Below are 26780 nucleotides of genomic sequence, written 5' to 3' on the forward strand. Positions count from 1 at the left end.
TTCAGTTGAGTGGCAGAGGTTGTTTGGCTGTGGGAAGCTTTCGTTTGAAGCATACTGGGGAAAAAGAATGAAAAAGCCAAGTATCGAAAAGAAATTCTTGGAAATTACTGTCCTGCTTCTCTAAGATAAGAGAGAAAAAGATGTTCAACAATTAGAAAATTAGTTCATTCAGACAAATGTGTTTAATAATGAATTTATAGTTACGTAGTGCCATTTAAGAATTACTCATATTTTGATTTTATTAAGACCTGCAAGCTTACACTCAAATTAAACTTGCATTAGAAAGGGAGCAGCTTTGAAGTATTGTGGCATTTATTTTAAATAACCGAAATGATACACATTAAAGCCAAACCATAGTCTTTTACTTTGCCAAGACTCCCTGGGGCTGATGGTGCATCCTCTCCAAAAGCTGAATCGATCCATTTATGATGCGTACAGGTTTCTGACGGAGAGTAGCAGAAGAAACAAAATATAATTTCCTTGGACTTTTAAATGATCTCATTTGCTTGTTTCAAAGAGAAAAGTAGAAATTACGAAGACAGGTAGTTTAGCCGTGGGTTCCTGAATATTTTTAGTTTTTTCTGTGGGGGAGCAACAATGGACCGTTGATTAGGCAATAAATGCAATTCTGTGGCAATAAATCCTGTGGTAAAAGCTGCTTTGCTTATCATATGTTGAGGACGTGAATGGCCCATTGTCATAACATGCTTTATTTTAGCTTTAATTTGCTGCCAGCAGACTGCTAAAATATATTAGAATTTAAATACTTCTGGCATTATGATGAAAATGCAATTTTATTTTATTTCAGTCTTTTCAGCAACGCTGAGATATAGCATTGTTCATTTGGCTACAAAGAGTCGTGCCTTCTGTTCATAATTGTTTTAGCCATTTTTTTTTGCCAGGGATAAGGTCACTTTCTCCAGTCAAACAAGTCATCTTCCTATTAAACTAATTTGCCTACATGCAAATTTTGTCATTTTTACCTCATTAACTATTTATCATGGAATAAAAAAATTTATATTCATGAAGGAGAGGCTAGCAGCTTGATGGAGCTGAAACTAATATTTTGCAACTGTAATGATTTTTGCATCCTTAATTAGGTAGAATAAGGTTGATATGATTAGGTCAAGATGTAGTATTTTTCATTAAAAATACATTTCAGACACTGTATTCATAATGTGTCCTTGCAATTAAAATAAAGGAGCAAATGTGATTCATGTTACGCTCCTTGATTAATGCCAGGATAGGAAAGTGTATCATTTTCGTTCACAGCCAGAGGTAGTGGCCTCAGTACAATACAGGTGTAATACTGAATGTTTTGTTCCAGGTAAAGTATACCAATCAATTCAAGTTCATAATGAACACATTAATTATTTAAAAGCAGTCATGCAGATGGATCTAATTAATTGTCTCATGTCATCTCTGTGATTATTGTCCCTGTAAAAATTGAGAAGGGGGGTTGGTGGAAATGTGGATTCTACATTTCTATAATGCTTAGGTGGATATGCAAACTATTTTTCAGGAATATTTGGACAGTGATGGAAAAGCTGTGTGGTTATCTATAATTTTTGTAGTAATTTATATGAAGCTTCGCTGACATGTGTTAATAGCACTTGATTGCCCTCAAGATGTTTTCACAACAGAAATCTGTAAGTGCCACATCAAAGTTTGCTCAGCCAAACAGTTTTTTTTTTCACATCCAGATAATTTGTGACCACAGGCAAGCATTTGAAATCCAAGGTGGTTTGCAACCATTCTTATGGCAAATCTGTCATCAGTTAGATGGCACAGATTGGCTTCCTAATGAAGAGTAACTACTTGTGGTTCTTGTCATTCTCACATAAGCAGTTCTTCGCCCTGATTCTGAACTGGCATTGTATTCATATCTGCCCCATCCCATGTAATCTGTCTTAACGCAGAATTGTATCCATGTGCATTATTTCCGCAGAGAATTTTCTTTTTCGATGGTGTGGAATAAGGAAGCAAGAAACTGATTATTGGGGTTATCCCACTATCCTCACATATGTCATTTTAGATCTCACTAGGACGACAGTTTCAGGTAGATTTCTTTTATATGACTGCCAAATTGTACCATCTGTGGACACCATTTTAAAATAAAAATGATGGAATGAAACATGAGCCTCAACACAAATCAGAAACATCTTTATTGTTGGAACTGACCAAGTTGCTTGCATTAATTAAAATGAATAAGGAACCGCATTGGTTCCATGACATCTTTACGAATACAGGGGTTCGTCAAACAAAGCTAATGTTGAAGAAGCTTCCTTTTTCTTGCTGTGTATTTATTTCAAATTCACAGTGCCAATATTTTGCAGTAGTTCAGTCATTTATTAAGCCCGTCAACATGAGTAACAAGAGATACATTGCTTTTTTGACCTACTTAGTCTGTTTCCATTTGCTCAGTTTCACAAGAGGCGAGTCACAAGGCAGGTAGCTGCACACTTTTTTTGCTGCAAAAGTAGCTTCTGTTTCCTGAGAAGGCTTGGAGGGGCGAGACAAAGGCAGATGAAACAAAGAGTGCTCAGAGCACATTGTTGTAAAACGCAAAGCAATGTGCGAAATACAAAGAAGTAAATAAAGCAAAAATGTAAACTTCACAAGTAGCTGGAGTATGAAAGGTAAAAACAATGACTGCAGATGCTGGAAACCAGAGTCTGGATTAGAGTGGTGCTGGAAAAGCACAGCAGTTCAGGCAGCATCCGAGGAGCAGTAAATCGACGTTTCAGGCAAAAGCCCTTCCCGAAACATCGATTTTCCTGTTCCCCGGATGCTGCCTGAACTGCTGTGCTTTTCCAGCACCACTCTAATCTAGACAATGTAGTAGGATACAGCCCAACCGATTTAACATAAGTGGTGCAGTGTGTCTACTTTAATTGTAATGGCAAAATTTGCTTTGTTTTATTTTTTTCTTACCAGTTTTGATTTCATGTTGTGCCCCGATGATATGCAAAAACATGCAGCCTAAATGTGCTAGTTCTGCTAACATTGCCTAGTGGGTCAGTGCACTGGAAATTATGTTTTCTTCTCTGCGTTCTTCATTTTTCGATCAACAGGCTTCAAGCGAATGCTTATTTTTAACAGAAAATAATGAACCATGAGAACTAGCAGCTGAACAGACTTTCAAATGTGTTAAATTGAAATATACAATATTGGTGCCTAGTGATGCCTGTCTAAATATCTGCTGGCTGCTTCAGAATGATATTGTCGTTCTCACAAAATCAGAGCAGATTCTCCTAAGTGCTGCTGCACTGTGTTCATTTTACCATCGAAATCATTAGGGTCGGTTTGACTGTTTCATTTTAACAGACTGCGCACTTTTTCTGAAAGAAATGTTTCCATTATCAGCCATTCGCTTGCTGCTGTGATGGGTGCTACCTTTCTTTTCAAAAATCGTGCAGAAATCCTTGCAAGGAATTTTACCGCCCCCCCCACCCCCCAAAAAAAACACCTAATACCCAGCAAGCTGCAGCAACAGATTTCACCATGGTCTACCTTTTCACCATGTTAAATCAGGCCAGAAGCAGGCAGAGGGAATAGTGGGAGTCCCAACCTTGTTTGCAGAGCGCCTGTTTATTTTTCCCCCCGCGAAGTACATTTGAGGAGGCTGACAGGGGTCAAAATCAAGGGATTAGTTGTAGAATTTAATGTGGGCGAAGTCTGCTGTCCATCTTGACGACCAGAACGTTCTGTTAGAATGACACATAAATAACCTATTATGTCCCCCACCCATGGAAATTCAAATGCACCTGTCAAATTGATAAAGCACTCGCCCAGAGGGAAGCATTGTTTACATTTTCACTCTAGTCTTCTGAAAAGTGAGATCCTAATTATTTTTTCCCTTGGAAATTAATGCCGGGTGTGATTGAAGTGCAAAAAAAAACTGTGAGCGTCATCCATAAATGGCGATAAATGTATTGAAGGTTTTTTTTGTGTTTTAATGAGACCTGTAATGTTTACACTGTAGACTCATTACTTTCTTAATGTGCAGCCGCTAGTTCATTGACTGCAATGAGAAAGGTTAACGTAAAGCTGCCTTTGTGTGACACAGATGAATAGAGAAAGGCACATGCATAAGCTCACATGCACATATATATTTAACCATGTTTGTAATGCATATGAGCACATGAACATGCAGTAGATTGACATAGGTTCCAACAAAAAGAAGTGTGTAACATAAAATGGGACACCTGTAAATAGTAAAATGTTTGACAAGATTTTCACTACAGAGGTTTTGAAATAGTGATGTGAAGGATTAGCTATCATCAGTGGTCAAGGAATGTTGGAATCTTCCAACTCCTTCCTTGTCTTTAAATCAAATTTGGTTGTTCCAATCAGTACCTGTAATACTGAGAACCGGTTAAACGGATTTGCACCACATAGAATTGCACAGTGGCTCAGTGGTTAGCACTACTGCCTCATAGTGCTACGGTCCCAGGTTCGATTCTAGCTGTGGGCGACTGTCTGTGTGGAGTTTGCACATTCTCCCTGTGTCTGCATGGGTTTACTCCGGGTACTCCAGTTTCCTCCCACTTTCCAAAGATATGCAGGTCAAGTGAATTGGCCATGCTAAGTTGTCCATAGTTGTTAGGTGCATTAGTCAGAGGGGGGTGGGTTACTCTTCGGAGGGTCGGTGTGGACTTGTTCGGCCGAAGGGCCTGTTTCCACACTGGAGGGTATCTAATCTAAAAAACATCTAGTTGTTGTACTAGGTACGTAGCATTTGCCTCAAAGATGTTTTTGTTTATCTGGCTAGCTGAGGAGCAAAAAGCAACGTTAGGCAAATTCATTATCAGGTATCTTATTGGAACAACCATTCCTCATAGTTACCCTCCAGAGCAAGACTACAGTTCTCATTCTTGTACCTTGCAAGACTGTATAGTCAGTAAGCTGCACAGTTACAGAATATCTGTTAGAGTTTTCATAGGGGTAACCTCCCTTAATAGTGAATCTCGCATGGGATTTCTCATGGCAAATTGGATTAAATTCTGTTTTATAATGAGAATAAAATTATGCCATTCATTATTCAGCTGTTGAAGAGAAGATGGGCCCATACAAGCCTGGATCTTCAGGCTCTGAGGTCTAATGCCTGCAAGTAAGTGCAGTCATGGCTTGTTGTTTAGGTAGGTATACAGATTATGAAGCATTTGCATCTTTCTGTATCCAGAACAGAAAGAAACAGCTTGAAAAGGTTGAAAGAAATGGATAGATAGGAATGCTTCTTATGGTGTCATGGTCAACAGTGACTGGAGAGTGAACAATCATGGAGCAACATGAAAAGCTATATGAAAAGGATTAATGAATGTTCAACTCTCTTACTTTTCTAACATTTTTGAATCTGGACATAGTAGGAGGCTACTCAGTCCCTCAAGCCTGTACATTTTCCAATCATTTAGATCATGGCTAATTTCTGCTTCAGCTCCATTTATCCACATAGGCTCCAGATTCATAATAATTTAACAAAAGCTAACAAAAATACCAATTTCAGTTTTGAAAATTTCAATTAATCATGCCATTGCTCTTTTGGTGAGTGATTCTAGGTTTGTGTTGATCTTTGTGTGAAAAATGCTTCCAGAGTCTGCTCCTTCATCTTAATATTAGCATCATACTGATTTGTCTTGTGTTTTTCATCATTAGAAACAACTTTTTATCCTGACTCTTGAAGGTTTTTATCATGACTCTTGAAGGCATTTAAATATCTTGAATGCATGCGAGATATTTAAGAAGTAGTTCAAGATAAGTTTCATCAATCTGTACTTATAATTTAACCATTTAAACCCTGGCATCATCCTGGTGAACCTGTATTGTGACCCTTTCAAAACCTTCACTGAGATTCAATGTTAAATACTGAATGCAACATTCAATGAGAAGTCTGATCAGACTTAGGTAGAATTGAATCAACACTTTCTAATTTTTGCCTTGGACGTCATTCTATTTGCCTTTTTAATTATATCTTAAACATCTTGACTGATTTTAAAGTAATTTTCATATGTGGACCACTAAATCCATCACCTTCCTCACAGTATAGGAGCAAGTCACTGTAGATGCTGGAATCCATACTGAAAACAAAAACTTCTGGAAATCACAGTCTATCAAAACGTTAGCATACTGTCTCTCCACGGATGCTGCCTGACCCGCTGTGACTTTCAGCAATTTTTGTTTTCAATGCTTCTCCACAGTTGCTTGCTTCAGATTAATTCAGCAGTTAGGTTGTCACTCTGACCTTCCTAATCAGTATGGTTTAGTACTACAGTGTAAAATGCGTTTTCTCAGAAAATTCCCACGAATATTATTGTTCGGTTCTTTGAATGTTCATCATATAGTAGTCAATCTAGTAGTTTTCTGAAACTGTTAGATTGCACTATTCCATTGATCTAGGAAAGTCAACCTTGCCAATGCTTGACCAATGGCCTTGGGATGGTTTACAATTGGCTTGTTTAATTGTAGTCTTGCAAAGTTTGTCAAACACAAAAAATCTCATTGTTCACAATTTCTTAACCAATATTATGAAATTAAAGAGATGATGCACATTTTATTGATATGAATAAATTTCGCTACAGTCTTTCAGTTTGAATTTCAGTGGTCAAATTGAACTAAATTCAAAATTAAATTGAATACACTTTGCCCTTGGTCTATCAACTATAACAACAACATAAAGGTTTGCTTGCAGAGCATTATGTTTAATCCTCATTCAGTACCAGGTAGACCTGTCAACATCACAAGGACATAATGGAACAAAAACCCATGAGCTTGAATTTTACCACAAAATGACGGAGTGTCAATTTTGGGGAATTTCTTTGAGGGTTTCTCTCAGTGAGCCTAATGAGTTATCTCACACAATTCTTTGTTGCTTACCCCATTATGGGTGTACTGTTTTTCTGTGGCTCCAAGGTCACACTATTATGCACTCACCAGTGTTGGAAATACTCACCATTGCTGGCATCTTCTTGGACTTCCATCACTAGCACCATATTTAAAGTCCAACTGCATACCAGCCCAATTGCTGCCAGGATTAAACCTTCACAATCGACATAGTGGGAGGGAAATGAGAAAGTAAAGCTTCTGGGGACACAAAGGTGGTATGAGTGACATTTCACTGCAAATAAGAGCTCCTACTCATAAATGCATTGCTATTTTACATCAATACCTGGCTGATCACTTGTCATTATAGATGCTGCTATAAGAATAAGCTACACAGGCTACCTATCCTTACAGCAAGGTGATGTTAGAACCCCTATCTAAGGGAGAGGTACTCTCTCCCTCATGCCCATGGCATGATAACATCTTGTTATTGTTCAGTGGGAGCATCACATGTTGGGCAGAATCTAATTTGTGCCAGAATGACATGGGTAATGACAATAAATGAGAGAAGTCCTCTGAGGCCTATCTTGATGTTAGAAACAACTCTTTGCATCTTGTGACAAAGCTCTGGGCTTCACGTTGAGATTGTGACTAGGGAGCAATGAGCTGCCTACTAAGGGGGATTATTGCATTATTGAAAATCTTATTAACTGAAGTTCTTGCTTCATTAATGTGCAGCTTCCTGTTCTATCACCTGCCACAATCAGACTTGAAGTTGAGAATTCTTCACATGGACATTAGAATGGACACCTGGCAACTGCAACTCATTGCTGGATGCTGAGGAGTCGTCCAAGTTGCTCAACACAAAGTAACATCTCAGGGTGTGATTCATGGGCATCGGCTGCATGCACGCTTCAACCATGGACCCTGGCATCCAATAATTGCCAACGCCATAGTCTCCTCATGACATCTCTCCAATCACTTGTAGGACATTAGGAAAATATGTGCACCTGCATTACAGGGCACATTGGCAACTAAGCTTTGAAAGGCTGCTGTAAAGTCACCTGGTCCTCTCATTTATCTCTCCACACTTCAGGCACTCTGCCTGTATTCCTGATGAAGGGCTTTTGCCCGAAACATTGATTTTCCTGCTCCTTGGATGCTGTCTGAACTGCTGTACTTTTCCAGCACCACTCTAATTCAGGATCTGGTATCCAGCATCTGCAGTCATTGTTTTTACCTGGCCCACAGGGGCAAGCACCTAGCTCACAATTGCACTTGGCTGCACCTCAGGCTGCTTGCTTATTTTCTTAGTGCTGGCTTAATTAGCAGCCACATGCATCCTATGCCATACTTATTAGAACATTGGGAGCTTCAGACAGAGCCAGATGCTATCAGAACTGTTTTACTGGGGTGCCCTTTTGCAGAGACACCCAGACATGCTGCTTATCATGTTCATCAGTGTGGATCTGTCTGGAGGGATTATACCTTGTTGGACAGCACACTGAGATGCCAACCTAACACTTACAGCATGTGGCAACTGCCTGTGTGGCAAATACACTGCACCTTTATCTAACCAAATGGCCATGATGAAAAATGGTGGGGGCTAGTCCTTTGTTGAATGGGTAGGGGGTGGACAGCTGTCAATCAGGATTCCTGGTATCATCAGTCACAATCATGCACAGTCCACATACATTTCAGGGGATTGGCAACAGCCAGTAATCCACATGGTCTGCACACAGTCAGGGGATCTGTCCAGTCAAAATTTGGGACGTGGTTAATCCTGTAGAGTCTTCATATGCAGTCAGGGATATTGCGTATCATTTGTCATGGAGCTGCACATACGGCATTCAGGTATCTGGCCAGTCATGTTTAAGGCTTGCTTGTTGAAGTCGGTTCAGAGGTCTGGGGTGAATACTGTCCTGGGGGGGAGGAGGGGGTGTGTTCCATGCTTTGACTGTTGAGGAGGGTGTGGGGGTGGCATGTCATTGTCAAGAAGTAAGGTAGTAAAGTCTGGAGGTGATGAAAGCAGAGGCATTGATGTATGGACAGGGATATCAATAGTGTCAAACTCCAGACGTAAGGCAGCGGTGGTATGTGGAACAGCATCCAAAGATAATTGTAAGCTATGTGGAAGGCAATGTAATTGGCAGTGATTTCCACTGTGGCCTCCATAGAGGCAGTGCAGAGGTTTGTGGTAGACACTGTTGAAGCTGAAAGGGCAAGAGGATAGTTGGAAACAAAGTTCACTTTGGGAATTCTCCACATGAGGGAATGTGTGGCAATGGGCTGTTCAGGTAGTATGAGGTAAAAGGGCACTTGGTGACTGTGGGGGTACCTGGTGACTAGGCAGAGTCCTGTCCAGGCTCAGTTAATTCATCCTGGAAACGTGTTCCAATTAGGTTCTGTCTGGTTTCTCACACAGGAAGGTGTGTCACTCTATTATGGGTCTCTTGGATGTCCCTGTAGGTCAATATCCTGATGCTTCATCTTCATCCTCAGACATTTACTGTCAAAACATAATTTCATGTGCATCCACCAACACCTCCCCGCCAACTTTTTTGGGTCCTGTTATGAAGGGTACAACTACCACAATGTCATTTATCCATTGTGTTAGCATCTCTTCCCGAAAAAAGAAGCCACGCTTGAAAACAATGGACCATTTCCTTGCAAACTTACAGTTCAGTGTGTGAATGTGGCAGCTCTGACATGTTGTCTTCCAGTAAGAGGTATGAAATGTGATGTAGAAATGGTAAACCCAAGTGAGATTTTAAAATTAGCATCTGATTAGATTTGCTTTTCTGACGTGGCATGGAGGCAATTGATGCAAGCTAGGTAACAATCATAGTGTTGGAGGCCTTAACGTTTGAAGTTCATTTTTGCCAAAGAATTGCAGTTTGATACCACCTGGGTGGCATTACTGACTCAGTGAATTCAGGATTAATGCCAGTGCCCCTGGCTGATCTCATATTCAAATAGTCATACTCCATCCCTGAAGAGAAACATCTGTAAATTATTCTGTACTCTCTGCATCTGGTGGTAGCTATTTCATCTTGTTATTGTGCAGTTGTAAAGTGGTCAAGATTTCAGCTACATGTTTTTCTGAGTGACTTGCAGGTCCTGCAAGATAAACGAGAGTCATCCCACCCATCCTTTATGTCCCCTTTTGTGTTGGGAGCTCATGACCATTCAGCCTCCATCCTTTGCCATGAAATCCTTTTAGCTAATTGTTAACATTCCCAATGCATTTCCTGAGCCCCTGCCTTTGGGAAGGTGGCCATACACTTGCCCATTTTGAAAACTGAGTGGCTGTCATTTGTGAGATCACCACCCCTCCCTCACAGCTTCCCAGCCCCTTCTATACTCTATTAAAATGCACTCTTCAATCTTGAATTGTCCCTTTTCACTACAATCATTCCCTCACTGACCCTGTCCAATGAAACCCATCACCAGACTTGAGCCTCCCACTTTCCTCAGGCTCCATGGACTGCCTCTGGAGAAGGCCCCGAACCCCCGGATTGTCTTTCAGGATAGCCCTGATTGAGAACTACCTAGTTTCTGGACACATCTCTCCACAGCACCCTGACTGATGTATCAGTAATCCACGGAGTGGTTGCACTTGACCTGCATAGTTAACGGTGTTCCAATCACCGGACTTCAAAGACTCAGGTCCCAGACTCTGGTTGAACCAAGTAGCTGACTGGTATTGGCCAGTGCTAGGCCCTGGAACCAGATGGGCTCCTTTGACTGTGATGGTACAGCTTGACTGCCTGAGATCCCCCCCCCCCCACCTCCATTGACCTCATTAAGAACTATTCCCCTCTGACTGTCAGACATGGCCATTTGGTTGAATCACACGCAGTGCGTGTCCTGTGTTAGCTGTTGGCATATGCTGTAGGTTTTGCACTGCCATAGCTCAGTGCTATATAGCTATGTGTTTGCCCCCTTTACTTTTCAATTCTCTGAATCATAACAAGCTGCCTGCCTCTGTCTCTGTGTTGACCAGCAATAAAAGATACATAGGCTAGCAACCTCCAAGTTAGTGCGAAGTGAGCCAGTGCCAAGAAAGCAAGCAAAGAGCATTTTTCATGCAGATGCATGAGTTGCATGTGTGTCTTTGCATGAAAAGCAACTTGGCAGAAGCATGCAAGTCATAAATCTTCCTCTGCTCCAAAGTGAAATCCTATAAGGCTGAAATGGTGTGACAATTGGACCAAGAACAGCCATGATGATGCAGTGAGGCTGGTTGTTCAGTGATGCCAACTTGCATGAAGGAAGGGCAGGGAAAGACATTGTCCATGGAACATGCAGGTAATGGTGTGGACAGAGTTGTTTGCAGGCCCGGAGAAGCAAGCAGCGAGGTGCTAGTGCCAGGTAATCACTCTGAATTTATTGTTAGGAATTGGCAGCCATCTTACTTTCTCAGGAAAGGAGAGCTGCATATAAATGAGGCAACATAGCTAATAATGAGATGGAAATGAACTCACCATAAGCAAGATTCAAAAATCATCATTTGAAGCTTCAAGGGAAAATGAGAAATATTTTTTCAGAGAATCTGATTTTTCCTTTAAGCCCAATACTTTGATCCTTTCTCATCATATAATTAGCAACTGTTCTGTCATTCATACTGATGGACTCCAATATCTTTCTTCCAGTTATGGTTAGCCATAGTTACCTCATAGGTAACCCAGACTGTAACAATGTCAAATAGGCCAAATCTTCCTTTCTCCATTTGACAAATGGTGGAGATTAGAAGTGAGATGGGAACATTTTGATGTTTTTTTCCTTGTAGATCAGGAACCAAACATACATACTGGAAGATCAACAAATCCTATTGTTAAAGAGCTAAGGTATGGAGGGATAAACATAATTGAATTAAAAAAAAGAGGTTCTTTCAGCTAGGAGGTTTGATCCTGTCTGCAATCATTAACACTCAGTGCAGACATCCACTGGGAACACTGGTAAAGAAGAGCAACACAGTGGCCTTCAACCCTTTAATAAGGCCAGGCAAGTTTTTAAAGGAGCCAAATCTTTCAGAAAGTGAAAGGCTGCGTGAGTGTCTGTCAAGATGGTGGATGAGTTGCTGAAGAGTGTGTAATTGGGTGGGTGAGTGTAACAATTCTAGGGTAAGTACGTAGCTAGCCTAAGTCTTTGACACTAACGTTCACACTGAGTCTTGGGCAATGAAAATCAGCCTTTTGGATATTAGACAATAGATAATAGACAATTGGTGCAGGAGTAGGCCATTCAGCCCTTCGAGCCTGCACCGCCATTCAATATGATCATGGCTGATCATTCCTAATCAGTATCCTCTTCCTGCCTTATCTCCATAACCCTTGATTCCACTATCTTTGAGAGCTCTATCCAACTCTTTCTTAAATGAATCCAGAGACTGGGCCTCCACTACCCTCTGGGGCAGAGCATTCCACACAGCCACCACTCTCTGGGTGAAGAAGTTTCTCCTCATCTCTGTTCTAAATGGTCTACCCCGTATTTTTAAGCTGTGTCCTCTGGTTTGGCACTCACCCATCAGCGGAAACATGTTTCCTGTTGCCAGAGTGTCCAATCCTTTCATAACCTTATATGTCTCAATCAGATCCCCTCTCAGTCTTCTAAACTCAAGGGTATACAAGCCCAGTCGCTTCAGTCTTTCAGTGTAAGGTAATTCCGCCATTCCAAGAATTGACCTCGTGAACCTACGCTGCCTATTCTCCCTCAATAGCCAGAATGTCTTTCCTCAAATTTGGAGACCAGAACTGCACACAGTACTCCAGGTGTGGTCTCACCAGGGCCCTGTACAGCTGCAGAAGCACCTTTTTGCTTCTATACTCAATTCCTCTTGTTATGAAGGCCAGCATGCTATTAGCCTTCTTCACTACCTGCTGTACCTGCATGTTTGCCTTCATTGACTGGTGTACAAGAACACCCAGATCTCTCTGTACTGCCCCTTTACCTAAATTGATTCCATTGAGGTAGTAATCTGCCCTCCTATTCTTGCCACCAAAATGGATAACCATACATTTATCCACATTAAACTGCATCTGCCATGCATCTGCCCACTCACCTAACTTGTCCAGGTCACCCTGTAATCTCCTAACATCCTCATCACATTTCACCCTGCCACCCAGCTTTGTATCATCAGCAAATTTGCTAATGTTATTGCTGATACCATCTTCTATATCATTAACATATATTGTAAAAAGCTGCGGTCCCAGCACGGAACCCTGCGGTACCCCACTGGTCACTGCCTGCCATTCCGAAATGGAGCCGTTTCTCACTACCCTTTGTTTCCTATCAGCCAACCAATTTTCAATCCAATCTAATACTTTGCCCCCAATACCATGCGCCCTAATTTTACTCACTAACCTCCTGTTTGGGACTTTATCAAAAGCTTTCTGAAAGTCCAGGTACACTACATCTACCGGATCTCCCTTGTCCATCTTCAGAGTTACATCCTCAAAAAATTCAAGAAGATTAGTCAAGCATGATTTCCCCTTCATAAATCCATGCTGACTCTGTCCTATCCTGTTACTACTATCCAGATGTGCTGTAATTTCATCCTTTATAATAGACTCCAGCATCTTTCCCACCACTGAGGTCAGACTAACTGGTCTATAATTTCCTGCTTTCTCTCTCCCACCTTTCTTAAAAAGTGGTATAACATTAGCCACCCTCCAATCCTCAGGAACCGACCCCGAATCTATCGAACTCTGGAAAATAATCACCAACGCATCCACGATTTCCCGAGCCATCTCCTTCTGTACCCTGGGATGTAGACCATCAGGCCCCGGAGACTTATCAACCTTCAGACCTAACAGTCTCTCCAACACCAAATCCTGGCAAATATAAATTCCCTAAAGTTCAGGTCCTTCAGCCACTGTTACCTCAGGGAGATTGCTTGTGTCTTCCCCAGGGAACACAGATCTGAAGTACCCATTTAATTCTTCTGCCATTTCTTTGTTCCCCGTAATATATTCCCCTGTTTCTGTCTTCAAGGGCCCAATTTTAGTCCTAACCAATTTTTGCCTTGCACATAATTAAAAAAGCTTTTACTATCCTCCTTTATATTATTGGCCAGTTTACCTTCGTACCTCATTTTTCCTCTGCATATTTCCTTCTTAGTAATCCTCTGTTGCTCTTTAAAAGCTTCCCAGTCCTCAGTTTTCCCACTTATCTTTGCTATGTTATACTTTTTCTCTTTTAACTTTATATGTTTCTTTACTTCCCTCATCAGCCACGGCCGCCTATGCCTCCTCCTGGGATCTTTCTTCCTTTTAGGAATGAACTGATCCTGCAACTTCTGCATTATACACAGAAATATCCGCCATTGTTCCTCCATGGTCATCCCTGCTAAGGTATTGCACCATTGAACTTTGGCCAGCTCCTCCCTCATAGCTCCATAGTTCCCTTTATTCAACAAAAGTACTGTCACTTCCGACTGTACCCTCTCCCTCTCAAATTGCAGATTGAAGCTTAATGTATTATGGTCACTAACTCCCAATGGCTCTTTCACTTCGAGGTCTCTGACCAATTCTGGTTCGTTACACAATACCAGATCCAGAATTGCCTTCTCCCTGGTCTGCTCTAAGAATCCATCTCTAAGGCACTCCACAAAGTCTCTGTCTTGAGATCCAATACCATCCTGATTCTTCCAGTCTACCTGCATGTTAAAATCCCCCATAACAACTGTAGTAACATCTTTGCGACAGACCAATTTCAGCTCCTGATTCAACTTACATCCGACATCCAGACTATTGTTTGGGGGCCTGTAGATGACTCCCAAGAGCGTCTTTTTACCCTTAGTATTTTGCAGCTCTATCCACACTGACTCTACATCCCCTGACTCTAGGTCCCCCCACGCAAGGGACTGAATATCCTCCCTTACCAGGAGAAAGTGAGGTCTGCAGATGCTGGAGATCAGAGCTGAAAATGTGTTGCTGGAAAAGCGCAGCAGGTCAGGCAGCATCCAGGGAACAGGAGAAACGACTTTTCGGGCATAAGCCCTTCTTCAGGACATTCCTGAAGAAGGGCTTATGCCCGAAACGTCGATTCTCCTGTTCCCTGGATGCTGCCTGACCTGCTGCGCTTTTCCAGCAACACATTTTCAGCTCTATCCTCCCTTACCAACAAGGCCACCCCACCCCCTCTGCCCGTCAGTCTGTCCTTATGATAGCACGTGTAGCCTTGAATATTCATTTCCCAGGCCCTGTCCACTTGAAGCCACGTCTCAGTTATCCCCACAATATCGTATCTGCCAATTTCCATCTTATGTCTAATGCTTCGTGCATTCATGCATAGTATTTTTAATTTGTTACTGCTCTCACCCTTCCTCTCAACCCCTATTTCACTCAACCTTACAGCATGATCCCTTTCTGAGTTTTCTGCCTCATTGATACAGTTGTCTTTCTTGACTTCTCTTGTTCTAACTTTCCCTTCAATTTCCTTTTAAACATCCAGTTTGTTCCCTCCCCCCCGCTACTTAGTTTAAATGTAGCGGTGCTGCAGTAGAAAACCTGCCTGCCAGAATGCTGGACCCTAACCTATTAAGGTGCAAACTGTCTCTCTTATAGAATTTATGCTTACCACAAAATATACCCCAGTGATCCAAGAACTTAAATCCTTGCTTCCTGCACCAGTTCCCTAACCACACGTTCAAGTCCATTATCTCCCTGTTTCTGGCCACACCTGCCCGAGGAACTGGAAGCAAACGGAGATAACCACCTTGGACGTCCTGCTTTTCAGCCTTCTTCCTAGTTCTCCAAAGTCCCGCTGTAGTATGTTTCTCCTCTTCTTCCCAAAATCATTTGTGCCGACATGTACCACCACCTCTGGCTCTTCACCCTCGTCCTTGAGGATTTCCTGCACTCTGTCCGCGATGTCTTTCACCCTGGCACCAGGAAGGCAACACACCATCCTTAAATCCCGGCTGCTGCCACAAAAACCCCGGTCAGTTCCTCTCACGATGGAGTCCCCTATTACCACGGCTCTGTGTGATGTCCGACTCTTCCGCTCTGCCTCTGCGCCAATTTTTGATTGACAGACCTAGCCGCCTTGCGAACTGGCATTGTCATCAGTCTCTACTGTTTCCAAAAGCTTTAATTTGTTCCTGACAGGTACTCCTCCTGGGGTCTCTTGCACCTGTCTCCTCTCTGCCTTCCTTCATGAGCAATGACAGCACATGTACATGTGTTACAGCATCCTCAGAATAAACACGATTGCAGTTAGTCTTGAGAACAGTAACTCATAGAGGAGCACCTGGCTTACTGATTAGACCAGGCTGCATTTGAGAGCTGCACACTTGATGTCTTAGCACCTACCTGCATGCTCACAGCATCTCTGCCTTGCCTTGTCTTGCCAATCAGCATAGTCTCACAACCAGACAGCTTGCCTTGCTGGTCAGCAGTCCTTAGGTAAGGGGAGTACACCTTGCAGTGTGCTATATCAATCTCACACCTTCACCATGTGCCAACAGCTTCCACAATGAACATACTGTGTGTGCAGCAAGTAAGCATCCATATCTCAAAGTCTTCACCACAGACCATTGAGGCACCTATCAGTCAGGGGGTCCTGGCACAGAACATCAAGAGCAAACCCATTATCAGTCCAGAAGCAGTTAGGCATCCAGTAGTTCTGATGTTGGTCAGGGGATCCGTGCCCCTGCAGTCTTCGGTTTGGGTCATGGTCAGTTCTGTAGTTCCACAGCAGCCAACCTGGGGATAGGGCAAATTCTGTCAGGAAGATGTACCGCCTTCAGTTGGGGGTCTAGGCACCCTCTTGTTCTTGGCTGTCTGTTAGGTTGCTCAAAGGAGTGGGCCATATTCAGTTAATTGGCTCCAGCCAATTAGACAAAGGAAGATTGGGGACGGGGGAGCAGTAGGGTCCACTCATGCGGGAAGGAGACTCGGGAACTTATCTTTCAGGATTAGAGGCTGTAGGCTGAGGATGGGAAGTAGGGGGAATTGTGAAATAGGGGCAACAATATCTGTTAGGGGTACTATTGTAAAGGATGGATGGAATGGAGATTCACCCAGGTTCAGGAACGCCCTGGCTTCAAAATAGGGACAGTGAATGACCATTGAATGCCACTTCATATACCAGGGGCTGGTGGGTATTGGGGCAAAATGGGCAGGTGCAGGACAAGTGGATGGGCAGCTGGGGAGGTGTGAAGCCTATGGGGCGCATTGCAAGGGGCTATTAAGGAGGGATAAGGATGTTAAGGGCTTCACTGACACATCGAGGTGGAAGATGGAGTACAAAAACCGAAGAGTATTCACTGTTGCATTTGAAGTACATACGGAGGAGAAGCTGGAGTAGGTGGGTTAAGTGATTCATGAGGGAGGGGGTATGCAGCCCCAATGATATGAGGCCCTTTTACAGCAAAGAACATTTCACACAGGCCCATGCACTGTACAGGATATAAATCTGCAGAGTTCCTAATTCCTGGCCAGCCTGATGCATTGCTTCTCTTTCTTCTGTATACCACCCATCCCAGACATTGTGGTCCTGCTCATTTGGACACCTCTGGACACAGAGGCTAGTGAGAGAGTAACTATGCTTAATGAGGAGGGTTAAAGGTGTCAGAGGACCCCTTGCCAAGAATGCACATTGTTCATCTATACTTCAAACATCTGCAGCAGCCCTTGAGCATGGACATCAATTCATGGTATGTCCTGGTTGGATATGAAGTTAAGCATCATGCTAACACAGTTGCTTTTGAAATTACAGAGACCCTCAAGCAAACAGGTGTAGAGCCAAAGCAATAAGATTTTTACAAACATGAGAATTAATGTCAAAGCAATGTCATCTACATCACCATAGTGACCTCAATGGGTTTTCTTTCTCTCTATCTCACTCTCTCGCTCTCTCTCTCTCCCCCCTACCCCCTCCTCTCTCTCTCTCTCTTTCTCTCTGTACCTCCCATTACAGCTTGGTACACCCCCTAGTTCTGTAGCTGGCCTGGAAGGGGTCTGCTCTGCAGCAGAGCCTGTTAGCCCTGGAGGTTTGTTTGTGTGACTGTGGGGAAGGAAGGGTTGGTGGCAAGGGCGGACTGGGAAGTGGGGGTGGGGTGGTTGTGTCTGGTTGGTCCAACATGCTGAGGGTCTTCTAGCCCAGTGAATCTTCCTTAGTGTGAACATCCAAGTGTCACAGGAGGCAGGCAGGGTGGAGATGGAAGGCCAGGCCATCTCTGGAGATCAGACTTCTGAGGGGCCTATGTGTGGTGCTCCCTCCAGCTGGGTGCCTCCTGACACCAACCTGTCTCCTTGTGAGGAAGGAGTACCTAGAATGTGTGCCAAGATCCTGTGCCACTTTACCCTGGCTGAGCAGAGGAGGTTATTGCCCTTCTTGCAGCACTGTTGGCCAATCCTCTGCGATGTTGAGACAATACTGACCTAGTTGCTGCCAGAGTCCTCTGCACCACCTCCTTAAAAAGGACCTTTCGGTTTCTGTCACAGAATCGAACATCATCTAGCCCTTCTGCACCATGTTCAGGTTCTGCGTGTGACCGAGCAGGGCAGCTTCAGAATGCCAGTGCTTGTCCGGATGCACAGTGGGCATTTAAACATGGAACAGGTATCAGGGATGCTGGCAGATATCTGGGAATGTCATCTGGGATGGTTGGGGTAGAATTGAATATGAGAAACACCATGAGGTAGGGAAGTTAGTTAATGAGGTGCATTGATAAGAAACTGAGAGAAATCTCACTGGGCCTTGCATCGAGGATCCCTCTAAAAAACCTGAAGTATCTTACACTTAACCAGAAACAAGCACAAGATTCAGCCCACTCTATTCTAATTGTTCCACTTTTTAATTTTGTCTTTTGCTGAAGTGCAAACTATTTGATACAGCTTTTTCACAGGCTCCATTTTTTGTTTGAGATTTGGGACCCAAGGTAAATATTTTGTGTGGAAATGAAGCATCAGACAATGGACTCAAAGTGTGACAATATCCAAAGCCATTGCAGGGATTATGACGTCTGTTTAACTGGCTCACTTTAGCTGCTGGCTCACTTGCTACCTTGTAGCAGGTAGCCAGTGCGAAGTGGGCAGTTTGGTGGCTGCATGGCTGGAACAGGGGTACAACATTGTTAAGGGCTATCATTTCTTAAAGTGAATCCACATTGCTTAGACCTGCTCTGCATCTTATTGGGGAGGTGCAGTCTCGTTGGAAGCAGTTGCAGAAGTGTCTGTTACGAAGAGCAGTACTAGAATAACACAGGAGACTACATTTTATGATGCTATACTGGAGACCTTTTATGAAGTACAGAGAAGGAAATATTCAAAGCCTCTCCAGGTAAACTCTTGGAAGGCAGTAGAACCACAGGTCAGTGCTTGGACTGTTGTGAGGACCTAAGATGGAGTACTGTAAGAAGTTTAATGATCTCACATGGATGGTCCAGGTGAGTAAATATATCTTTGAATGCCGTGTTCCTCAAATTGCCCCACTGGCCTCACGCACTTGTCATATGTCACACACCTATCATCCTATCAGGCACAACTCAAAATATTCCTGTGCCTTCGTACAACTGCAAGCTGAGGTTACATCTCAGACTTGGAACACAATGATGAAAAAGAAATGCCATCACTTAGTCTCAGTCATAACTATAAGCTCTGACACTGACACTGTATGTGCTTTGGAGGACAGTTTAGAGTTAGGATTAACACAGGGTAAGGCAGCAAGCATCAAGTTGGGGGATCAAGGGTAGTGTAGGTGCCTGCTTGTTGGAGTGCAAGATACAAGTGTAGTGAGTGATTCAGATGTCATCTTAGACCCAAAAAGGTCCGACTCCAAGCAACAGGATGGTGCCAATTAAGCGTGCAATTGTTCACCTGTGATAGTTGCAGCCTGCTTGCATTGGGACAAGGTCACTTGAAAACTGCTACTGAAACAAAACCAAAAAATGTAGAAAGGAGCAGTACTGAAAATATGCTTTTCATTATCAAAAACATTGGGAGCTTTCACTTCAAATTTTTAATATTGTGCAGCCAGTGATCTGAGAAGGTGCTGAATAGGCAAAACTGTTCAGCTTAGCACTAATCTTTTGCCTGTTCCAACTTGCCGTGCTAACACAGTAAAACTATTATTGCACTGAGTGTACAAATGAATGTATAGCTCTTTCATTATAGATCCGTAGACCAGCACAGGTTTAAAATGATTTTGTATTGTTAATATATAGATTTGTAAAGTACATAAAGAGAGCATTTGGTGTCTCATGTCTATACCAGCTCCCTTTAATAGCTAATCCACACCCATGCAAATTTAAGCTCTTTAAATACAAAGCCAATGCACTTCTAAAAGTTAAACTTAAGTCTATTTCCACTACCCTATCAGGCGGTTAATTCCAGATCATAACAATCAGCTGAGCAACAAATAGAATATATTTTTAAAATAATTTAGTGTGAGCTTTGTGTTGACAGTGATATTTTGCCTAAATGAATAGATTTGCATTTTCACAGCAATGAGATCATTAACTCAATTTTGTTAAGCACACTTTAAGACAAATTCTATCAGAGTTAGTAGACCTTAAGTGCAATTTGAAATTGTTTAAGCTCTACATGACACTCTCACAATGCCAAGCAGCCACTGAATCACTTTGTGCTAGATTTGCACAATACTGTAACCTTTACATACACCTATTAAACTTCATAGTCCAAAACTCCTAGCACGGTAAGTTTTAAGAACATTCGGAAAATTTTGTTGTGACATTTATGCTCAAAGCTGCCATGTATCCTAACTTTTATTTGCAAGCATGAATGTGAAAAGACTAGGAGGATTCATATTGAAGGAGAGTCCATTTTCTGCATGTTACTTATTTATGTGTTTTCATAGTAGGTGGAATCAATTGTATTGATTTTTGCATTTTATTCACTCCACACTCCTGCTAATCACAGCAGCAGCAGGATGGTGCTAGATGTGAAGGCTTTCAGCACTTGCAAACAAACAGCATGATCAAGAAACTCAAACTTGCCCGATAAAACCTTGTGCATGTAATATTTTAGAAATGAGAGTCGTGACAAGCAATCAGTGTTAAACACTGAAAATGTTTAAAATTTACAGTACATTAAATGGAATCTCATGAGGAGCCGTGACTGCACTAGAAAAGCTCTCCAAAACTTGCAATATGCTAACTTGTCATTACTTGTCTTCGCTGGCAGTTTTCATACTTTTTTGTTACTGCAGGATGATTTTCAGTGGTGTGTCACTGTTCACTGAGAAAATATTTTGTGGTTTCTTGTCAGCTAAGGTGTTGGAACTTAGCCATGAAGTTGATGTGGCCAGTGCAATAAATTAACTGAATGAAGCTGCACCATTTAATACTGGATTATTTGTTTTTGTGTGTGCCCCTTTAAAAGTGACCAGGGCTCTGCATAGCCACTGAACTTGGCTGTTGCTAACACATGCTGAACTCCAATTTGAAAAGCCATTGCTTTCCCCTTCTTCCTTGTGTGAAGAAAGTACATGGACTGCATGCCAATTGCTTTAAGCTGACTTGATGTGAAGTACTTAAATGACAATAATTTCAGGCAGATATGTACGTTCCATAACCTTTGCTTGTTTGCTGTGTGATGTTCAGATAGGATACCTCTTTGAACAATGACTAATCAAACTCATATTGGGGGGGGTGGGTGGGGGTTGGTTGTGTGTTTGTGGGGGGGTCTTTCTTATCTCACTAGGTGGCAGTGTATGACTACATCTGGAATGATGAGCACATCACACACCCGTCCTGTAGCTGTGCATCCCAGGAGGGCAATCAAACCTCTGGATCAGAGGCTGGCTGCGGAGAGATCACCACTCATGTGTCTATCTACATCATACACCTCAGTGGCTTGCAAGAGCTGTACAGACATTTCCTTCGGCTGCCTGATGGTGCCATTGTTGAGGTATTTAAAAGAAAATATATTTTATAGCCTTGTTTAAGGGTTGTTACAAACTGGAACATTAACCGATTAAGCTTGGAATGTGATGTGCGCATTTAGATACGGAATGGTTTAACCAGACGTGTCTTTATTTATTTTCTCCCTGCATTGGCACAACATGACAAAATATAATTTGCATGAAAATAGGATGTTTGTCAAGCGACACAAGTCAGACTCAGTTCTTATGAGCTCAAAAGAATATTTCCAGCAATCCATATTGTAGTTCGCCACCATTTATCTTCATTTTTTTTTTACTGAGCTGTAATGTGTTTGCATTGATTCTCTTTTCTTCCAAATTGTCATCAGTTTTGTGTTACACTTTTATTACAGTCGATGAAATGCTGTGACATTGTTTCACCCAGCAGCCTACAGTAAAATGTTTTATCATGCGCAGTAAAATGCTGGTAATTTGTAACTTGTATTTTATGACTAGGAAAATGTATGAAGTTCATTATCCAATTGCCAAATAAATATTTCTTGATATTCATTCAGTCCCGGATGTAGAATTGAGGGCATATTAAGAAAAATGCTGTCTCTCTCAATTTATAAGGTAGAAATATAGAGAATATTAATTGCACCCATGACTTCCATTTCAGTGGCCTGATTACAATAAAATAAAGCAAATATTGTATTAACTAGCATCCTTCACAAGTACAGGATATCCCAAAAAGCATCACAGCTAATTACATCATTCTGAAGTGTAGTCACTTTTGTAATGCAGTAGATATACTCAGCAAGCTCCCACAATGTGGGAATCATAGAAATGTTTGATATAGGAATTGCCTCTATGGACAATTAAGTCCATAAAACATCTTTTGAAAGAAAAAGCAAATCTGTGAAGAGTAGTAGTTACTCCGAAGAATCATGCTAGGCTGTCAACTATTTACAAAACATGTCAGTGACTTAGACATAGGGGCCAAATGTGAGGTTGTTAATTTTGCTGACAGCACAAAGACAAGTAGGAAAATAAGTTGTAAGATCACATAAAATGCCTACAAAGGGATATAAGCATGAACAATGATTGGTCAAAAGGAGAGACACCTTATTCTTAAACAATCTGCCCTTGTTTTTGTCTCTCCCCTAAGAGTAAACATTCTTCCAGTAAGCACCTTTTCAAGTGACCTAAGGATCTTATATGTTTCAATAAAATTATTTCTCATTCTTCACAGCTCCAATAGCTAAAAGCCACATCTGCTCACTCTTTCTTCATAAAGATAAGCCCTTCATCACAGCAGGAAGTGCTATGTTGTAGTGGCATTGTCCCTACTTCTGGCCCAGAAGCTGCTGAGTCAGGTTTTATATCATGACTTGATGGCTTTGGAAGATGTGTCATAATGCATCCAAACATATCAATTATCAATTTGTAAATCTCTCTGATATGGCTATGATTGGCATAAAAGCTGGAAAATTCATTTCCCCAAAATGCATTGGAGCTGGGTTATTAAATTTATTCAAGGCCGAGTTAGATATATTTTTGATAGACAGGGGAGTCAAGGGTTTGGGGGCAGACAAGAAAGTGCATTGAAGATGACAAGCCGATTAGCCATAAATTTATTGAGTAGCAGAACAGTCTGGAAGAGACAAGAGGCCTACTCCTTCTCCTAACTTTTATGTTTCTATAGTCAATTAATATTGCTGCTGTGGCTCAATGAATAACTGTTGCATCTGTGTCTGATGGTTGGAAGTTTAGGCCCCACTTCAGCTCAAAAAGCAAAACTGATATCCACCGAGACTGTTGAATGATGCTGTTTTTCAGATGTGATGTTAAAATGAAGCCTTATCTTCCCTCTCAGGAGAATGTGCTATTTTGAAGAATAACATGGATATTTTCCTCTTATCCTGTCCAATATTTATGCCTCAATCAACATGACAAAAATAAATCATCTGGTCATTATTGTGTTTACAGAGACTTGCTGAAACAAATGGATTGTAGCTGTTTCCTACCTTAAAATGTATTTGATTAGCTGTAAAGCATTTTAGGCTAATGGTCATGAAAGGTTCTATATAAATGTAGATCTTTCTTTCATTTCATCTTTCCTCACATTATTACACCTTTTTTTCAAGTACAGAACAATCTTGATTATCCGAATGAGACAGGCGGAGAGAATTTTGTTCAGATAACTGATTGTTCGGATAATGGATAACATTTTTATGGGACCTTGCGATCTTGTTTGGATAATCTGAAATTCGGATAATTGATGTTCGGATAACTGAGGTTTTTCTATATTTGTCTAATTCTCTTTTGAAGGCTGCTGTTGAATTTATCACCCCACCAGACGTTATCTACACATTGTGTGAAGAAATATTTTCTGCATGTTTCCTTTGGTTCTTTTGCCAGTCAGCTGATATCTGGTTCTTGATGCTGCATCCTTTGGCAGCAGTTTCTTTACTTGCTCTCCAAAACCATTGAACCTTTAAATATCGCTACAAATTCTTCTTGTAGCGTTCTCTGACCTGAACTGAAAAACCCTTGTTTCTCCAGTCTGTCCATGTAACCGTAATCCCTTATTCCTGAAACTCCCCAGGTCCTTTCTTTAACTGGGTTGCTCAGCTTTGGACAGAATACTCCATGCTGAAAATGTGTTGCTGGAAAAGTGCAGCAGGTCAGGCAGCAACCAAGGAGCAGGAGAATCGACGTTTCAGGCATGAGCCCTTCTTCAGGAGCACTTCTTCATTCCTGAAGAAGGGCTCATGCCCGAAATGTCGATTCTCCTGCTCCTAGGATGCTGCTTGACCTGCTGCGCTTTTCCAGCAACACATTTTCAGCTCTGATCTCCAGCATCTGCAGTCCTCACTTTCTCACAGAACACTCCATCTCAAGACACACTAGTATTTTATCTAATATTTTCTAGTTGTACATGGGGTGTGCAAACCCCTGGCAAGGCTAGCATTTATTAACTTTATTGTTATTGTTTATCATTATCATCCCTAATTGTCCTAAATACGTTGGCGGTGTGCCATTTTGAACTGCTACAATCCTTGGAGTGGGGGGACAGTACAATTTGGGAGGGAGTCACAGGTTTTTGACCCAGTGATAATCAAAGAATGGCTATAGTTCCAAGGGAGAATGTTGTGTGACTTAGAGAGGAACTTGCAGATAATGGCATTCCCAAGTATCTTCTGTCTTTTGGTACAACCACACAGAACCAGACTATTTGGCCCCTCAAGTCCATTCTGCCCTTCAGTAAGATCATAGCTGATCTGTTTGCGTTCTGAATTACACATTTCTATCTACCCTCAATTACTCTTATCCTTTTAGGTGCAGAAGTCAGGGTTTTGGAATCTGCTCTTGAAGAAGCCTTGGTCAATTACTGCAGTGCACCTTGTAGATGACACACACTTTTGCTGCTGTGCATTGGTGGTGAGAGGAGTCAACATGGTGCCAGTTAAGCAAACTGCTTTGGTATTGAGCATTTTGAATGCTGTTGGAACTGCATCCATCCAAGCAAATGGAGACCTCTGCCTTAAAGTGGGTGGACAGGCTTAGGGAATCAGGAGGTGAGTTGCTTGCTGCAGGATTGCTAGTCTCTGACCAGCATTTGTAGCCATTGTATTTACATGGCCAGTCAAGTTCAGTTTCTGCTCAATGGTAAGCCCAGCATGTTAGGGGATAGTAGGGGATTCAGTGATGGTAACACCATTGAATACGGAGAGGCAATGGTGGGATTTTTTCTCTTATTGGGGATGAACGTACCCTGGCATTTGGGTGATGCCCAACTTCACGGCTTCTGTATTTCATGCCTGTGTTTACAAAAGCCAGGACCATATCGTTTGACTGACTTATGTACCTATCCTGCCCAGCGTTCATTGTAATATTTTGGGGAAGAGGTGTGTGAGCATTTTGTTTTAGTGCTGAGATGCATTTAATTAGTTTACGTGGCCTGGCACACATGGTAACTTCAAGCAGCCAGCTTTTGTACGGCCTGCATGGGAACTTTCGATTTCTGCAACTCCTGTGGATTGGAGAGACATTGGCTCTGTCACCTGCTGAGCAATGTGAATCTTCAGGTCCCTCTATTTTTGCAGATGGATCCTCAGTTTAATGCAAATGTGAAAGTGAAATACTGCAGATGCTGGAAATTTGAAATAAAATGGAAAGATGCTGGAAATGTTCAGCAACATCTGTGGAAAGGAAGAATTCTGATCTTGACCCGAAACCCTAACCCAGTTTCACTCCACAGCAGCTGCCTAACCTGTTGAGCTTCTCAAGCAATTTTTGTTTTTATTTCCTGAGTTTAACGTCTCATCCAGAAGGCAGTATTTCCAACACTGCATTTGTGTTAAACCAGAATTTTGTGGAAATGAAATGGAATTTGAACTCATGGCCTTTGGAGTTACAGTGTTCCCAGCTGAGTCACAGCTGGCATCACAACTTAATGCAGCATTGAGGATCATTTGTGAGCTCTGCAAATTGAGGCAAACAACAGATTTGATTTAACAACCCACTACAGTTCCAGAAAATGATTTAAATGGAGGTCCAGGGCAATACACACCACAGAGTAATAATGAGAGGCTGGGACTTTTCACGCTGGAATGTAAGAGGTTGAGAGGTGACCTTATAGAGGTTCATAAACTAATGAGGGGTATAGATAAGGTGAATGGCAGATGTCTTTTCCCTAGGGTAGGGGATTTCAAGACTAGGGAGCATATTTTTAAGTTGAGAGGAGAAAGATTTAAAAAAAAATGAGGGACAATTTTTTTTATATGGAGCGTGGTTCATGTGTGGAATGAACTGCCAGAGGAAGTGGTGGATATTGGTACAGTCACAACGTTTGAAAGACATTTAGATAAGTACATGAATAAGAAATGTTTGGAGGGATATGGGACAAGCGCAGGCATGTGGGACTAGTTTAGTTTGGGATTGTGGTCACCGTGGACTGGGTAGACCGAGGGGTCTGTTTCTGTGCTGCATGACTCAAACCTAATTCAAAGTGTTTGGGTACCCATTTTCAGAGGGCTAACATATTTACTCTTTACACACATGGCTGAAATTTGTTTCAAACAGGAGTGAAAATATGTGCACTTGAAGGAGTGGGGGGGGGGGGG

The 26780-nt window shown here is 42.0% G+C and overlaps 1 protein-coding gene across 3 annotated transcripts in view; it reads left to right on the forward strand.

The window, feature by feature from the left end:
- Positions 1–26780, forward strand: part of ofcc1 (orofacial cleft 1 candidate 1) — a 308134-nt gene that overhangs the window by 234209 nt on the left and 47145 nt on the right. For all 3 annotated transcript variants that reach the window (XM_087986250.1, XM_087986251.1, XM_043689352.2), the window contains exon 20: positions 21492–21698. In XM_087986250.1, the coding sequence (XP_087842376.1) occupies positions 21492–21698 (207 nt within the window). The remainder of the gene's footprint in view (positions 1–21491; positions 21699–26780) is intronic.

Source organism: Chiloscyllium plagiosum, unplaced genomic scaffold, assembly GCF_037043375.1.
Source record: "Chiloscyllium plagiosum isolate Xiang-an unplaced genomic scaffold, Cpla_swu_hap1 HiC_scaffold_4, whole genome shotgun sequence".
Lineage (NCBI taxonomy): Eukaryota > Metazoa > Chordata > Chondrichthyes > Orectolobiformes > Hemiscylliidae > Chiloscyllium > Chiloscyllium plagiosum.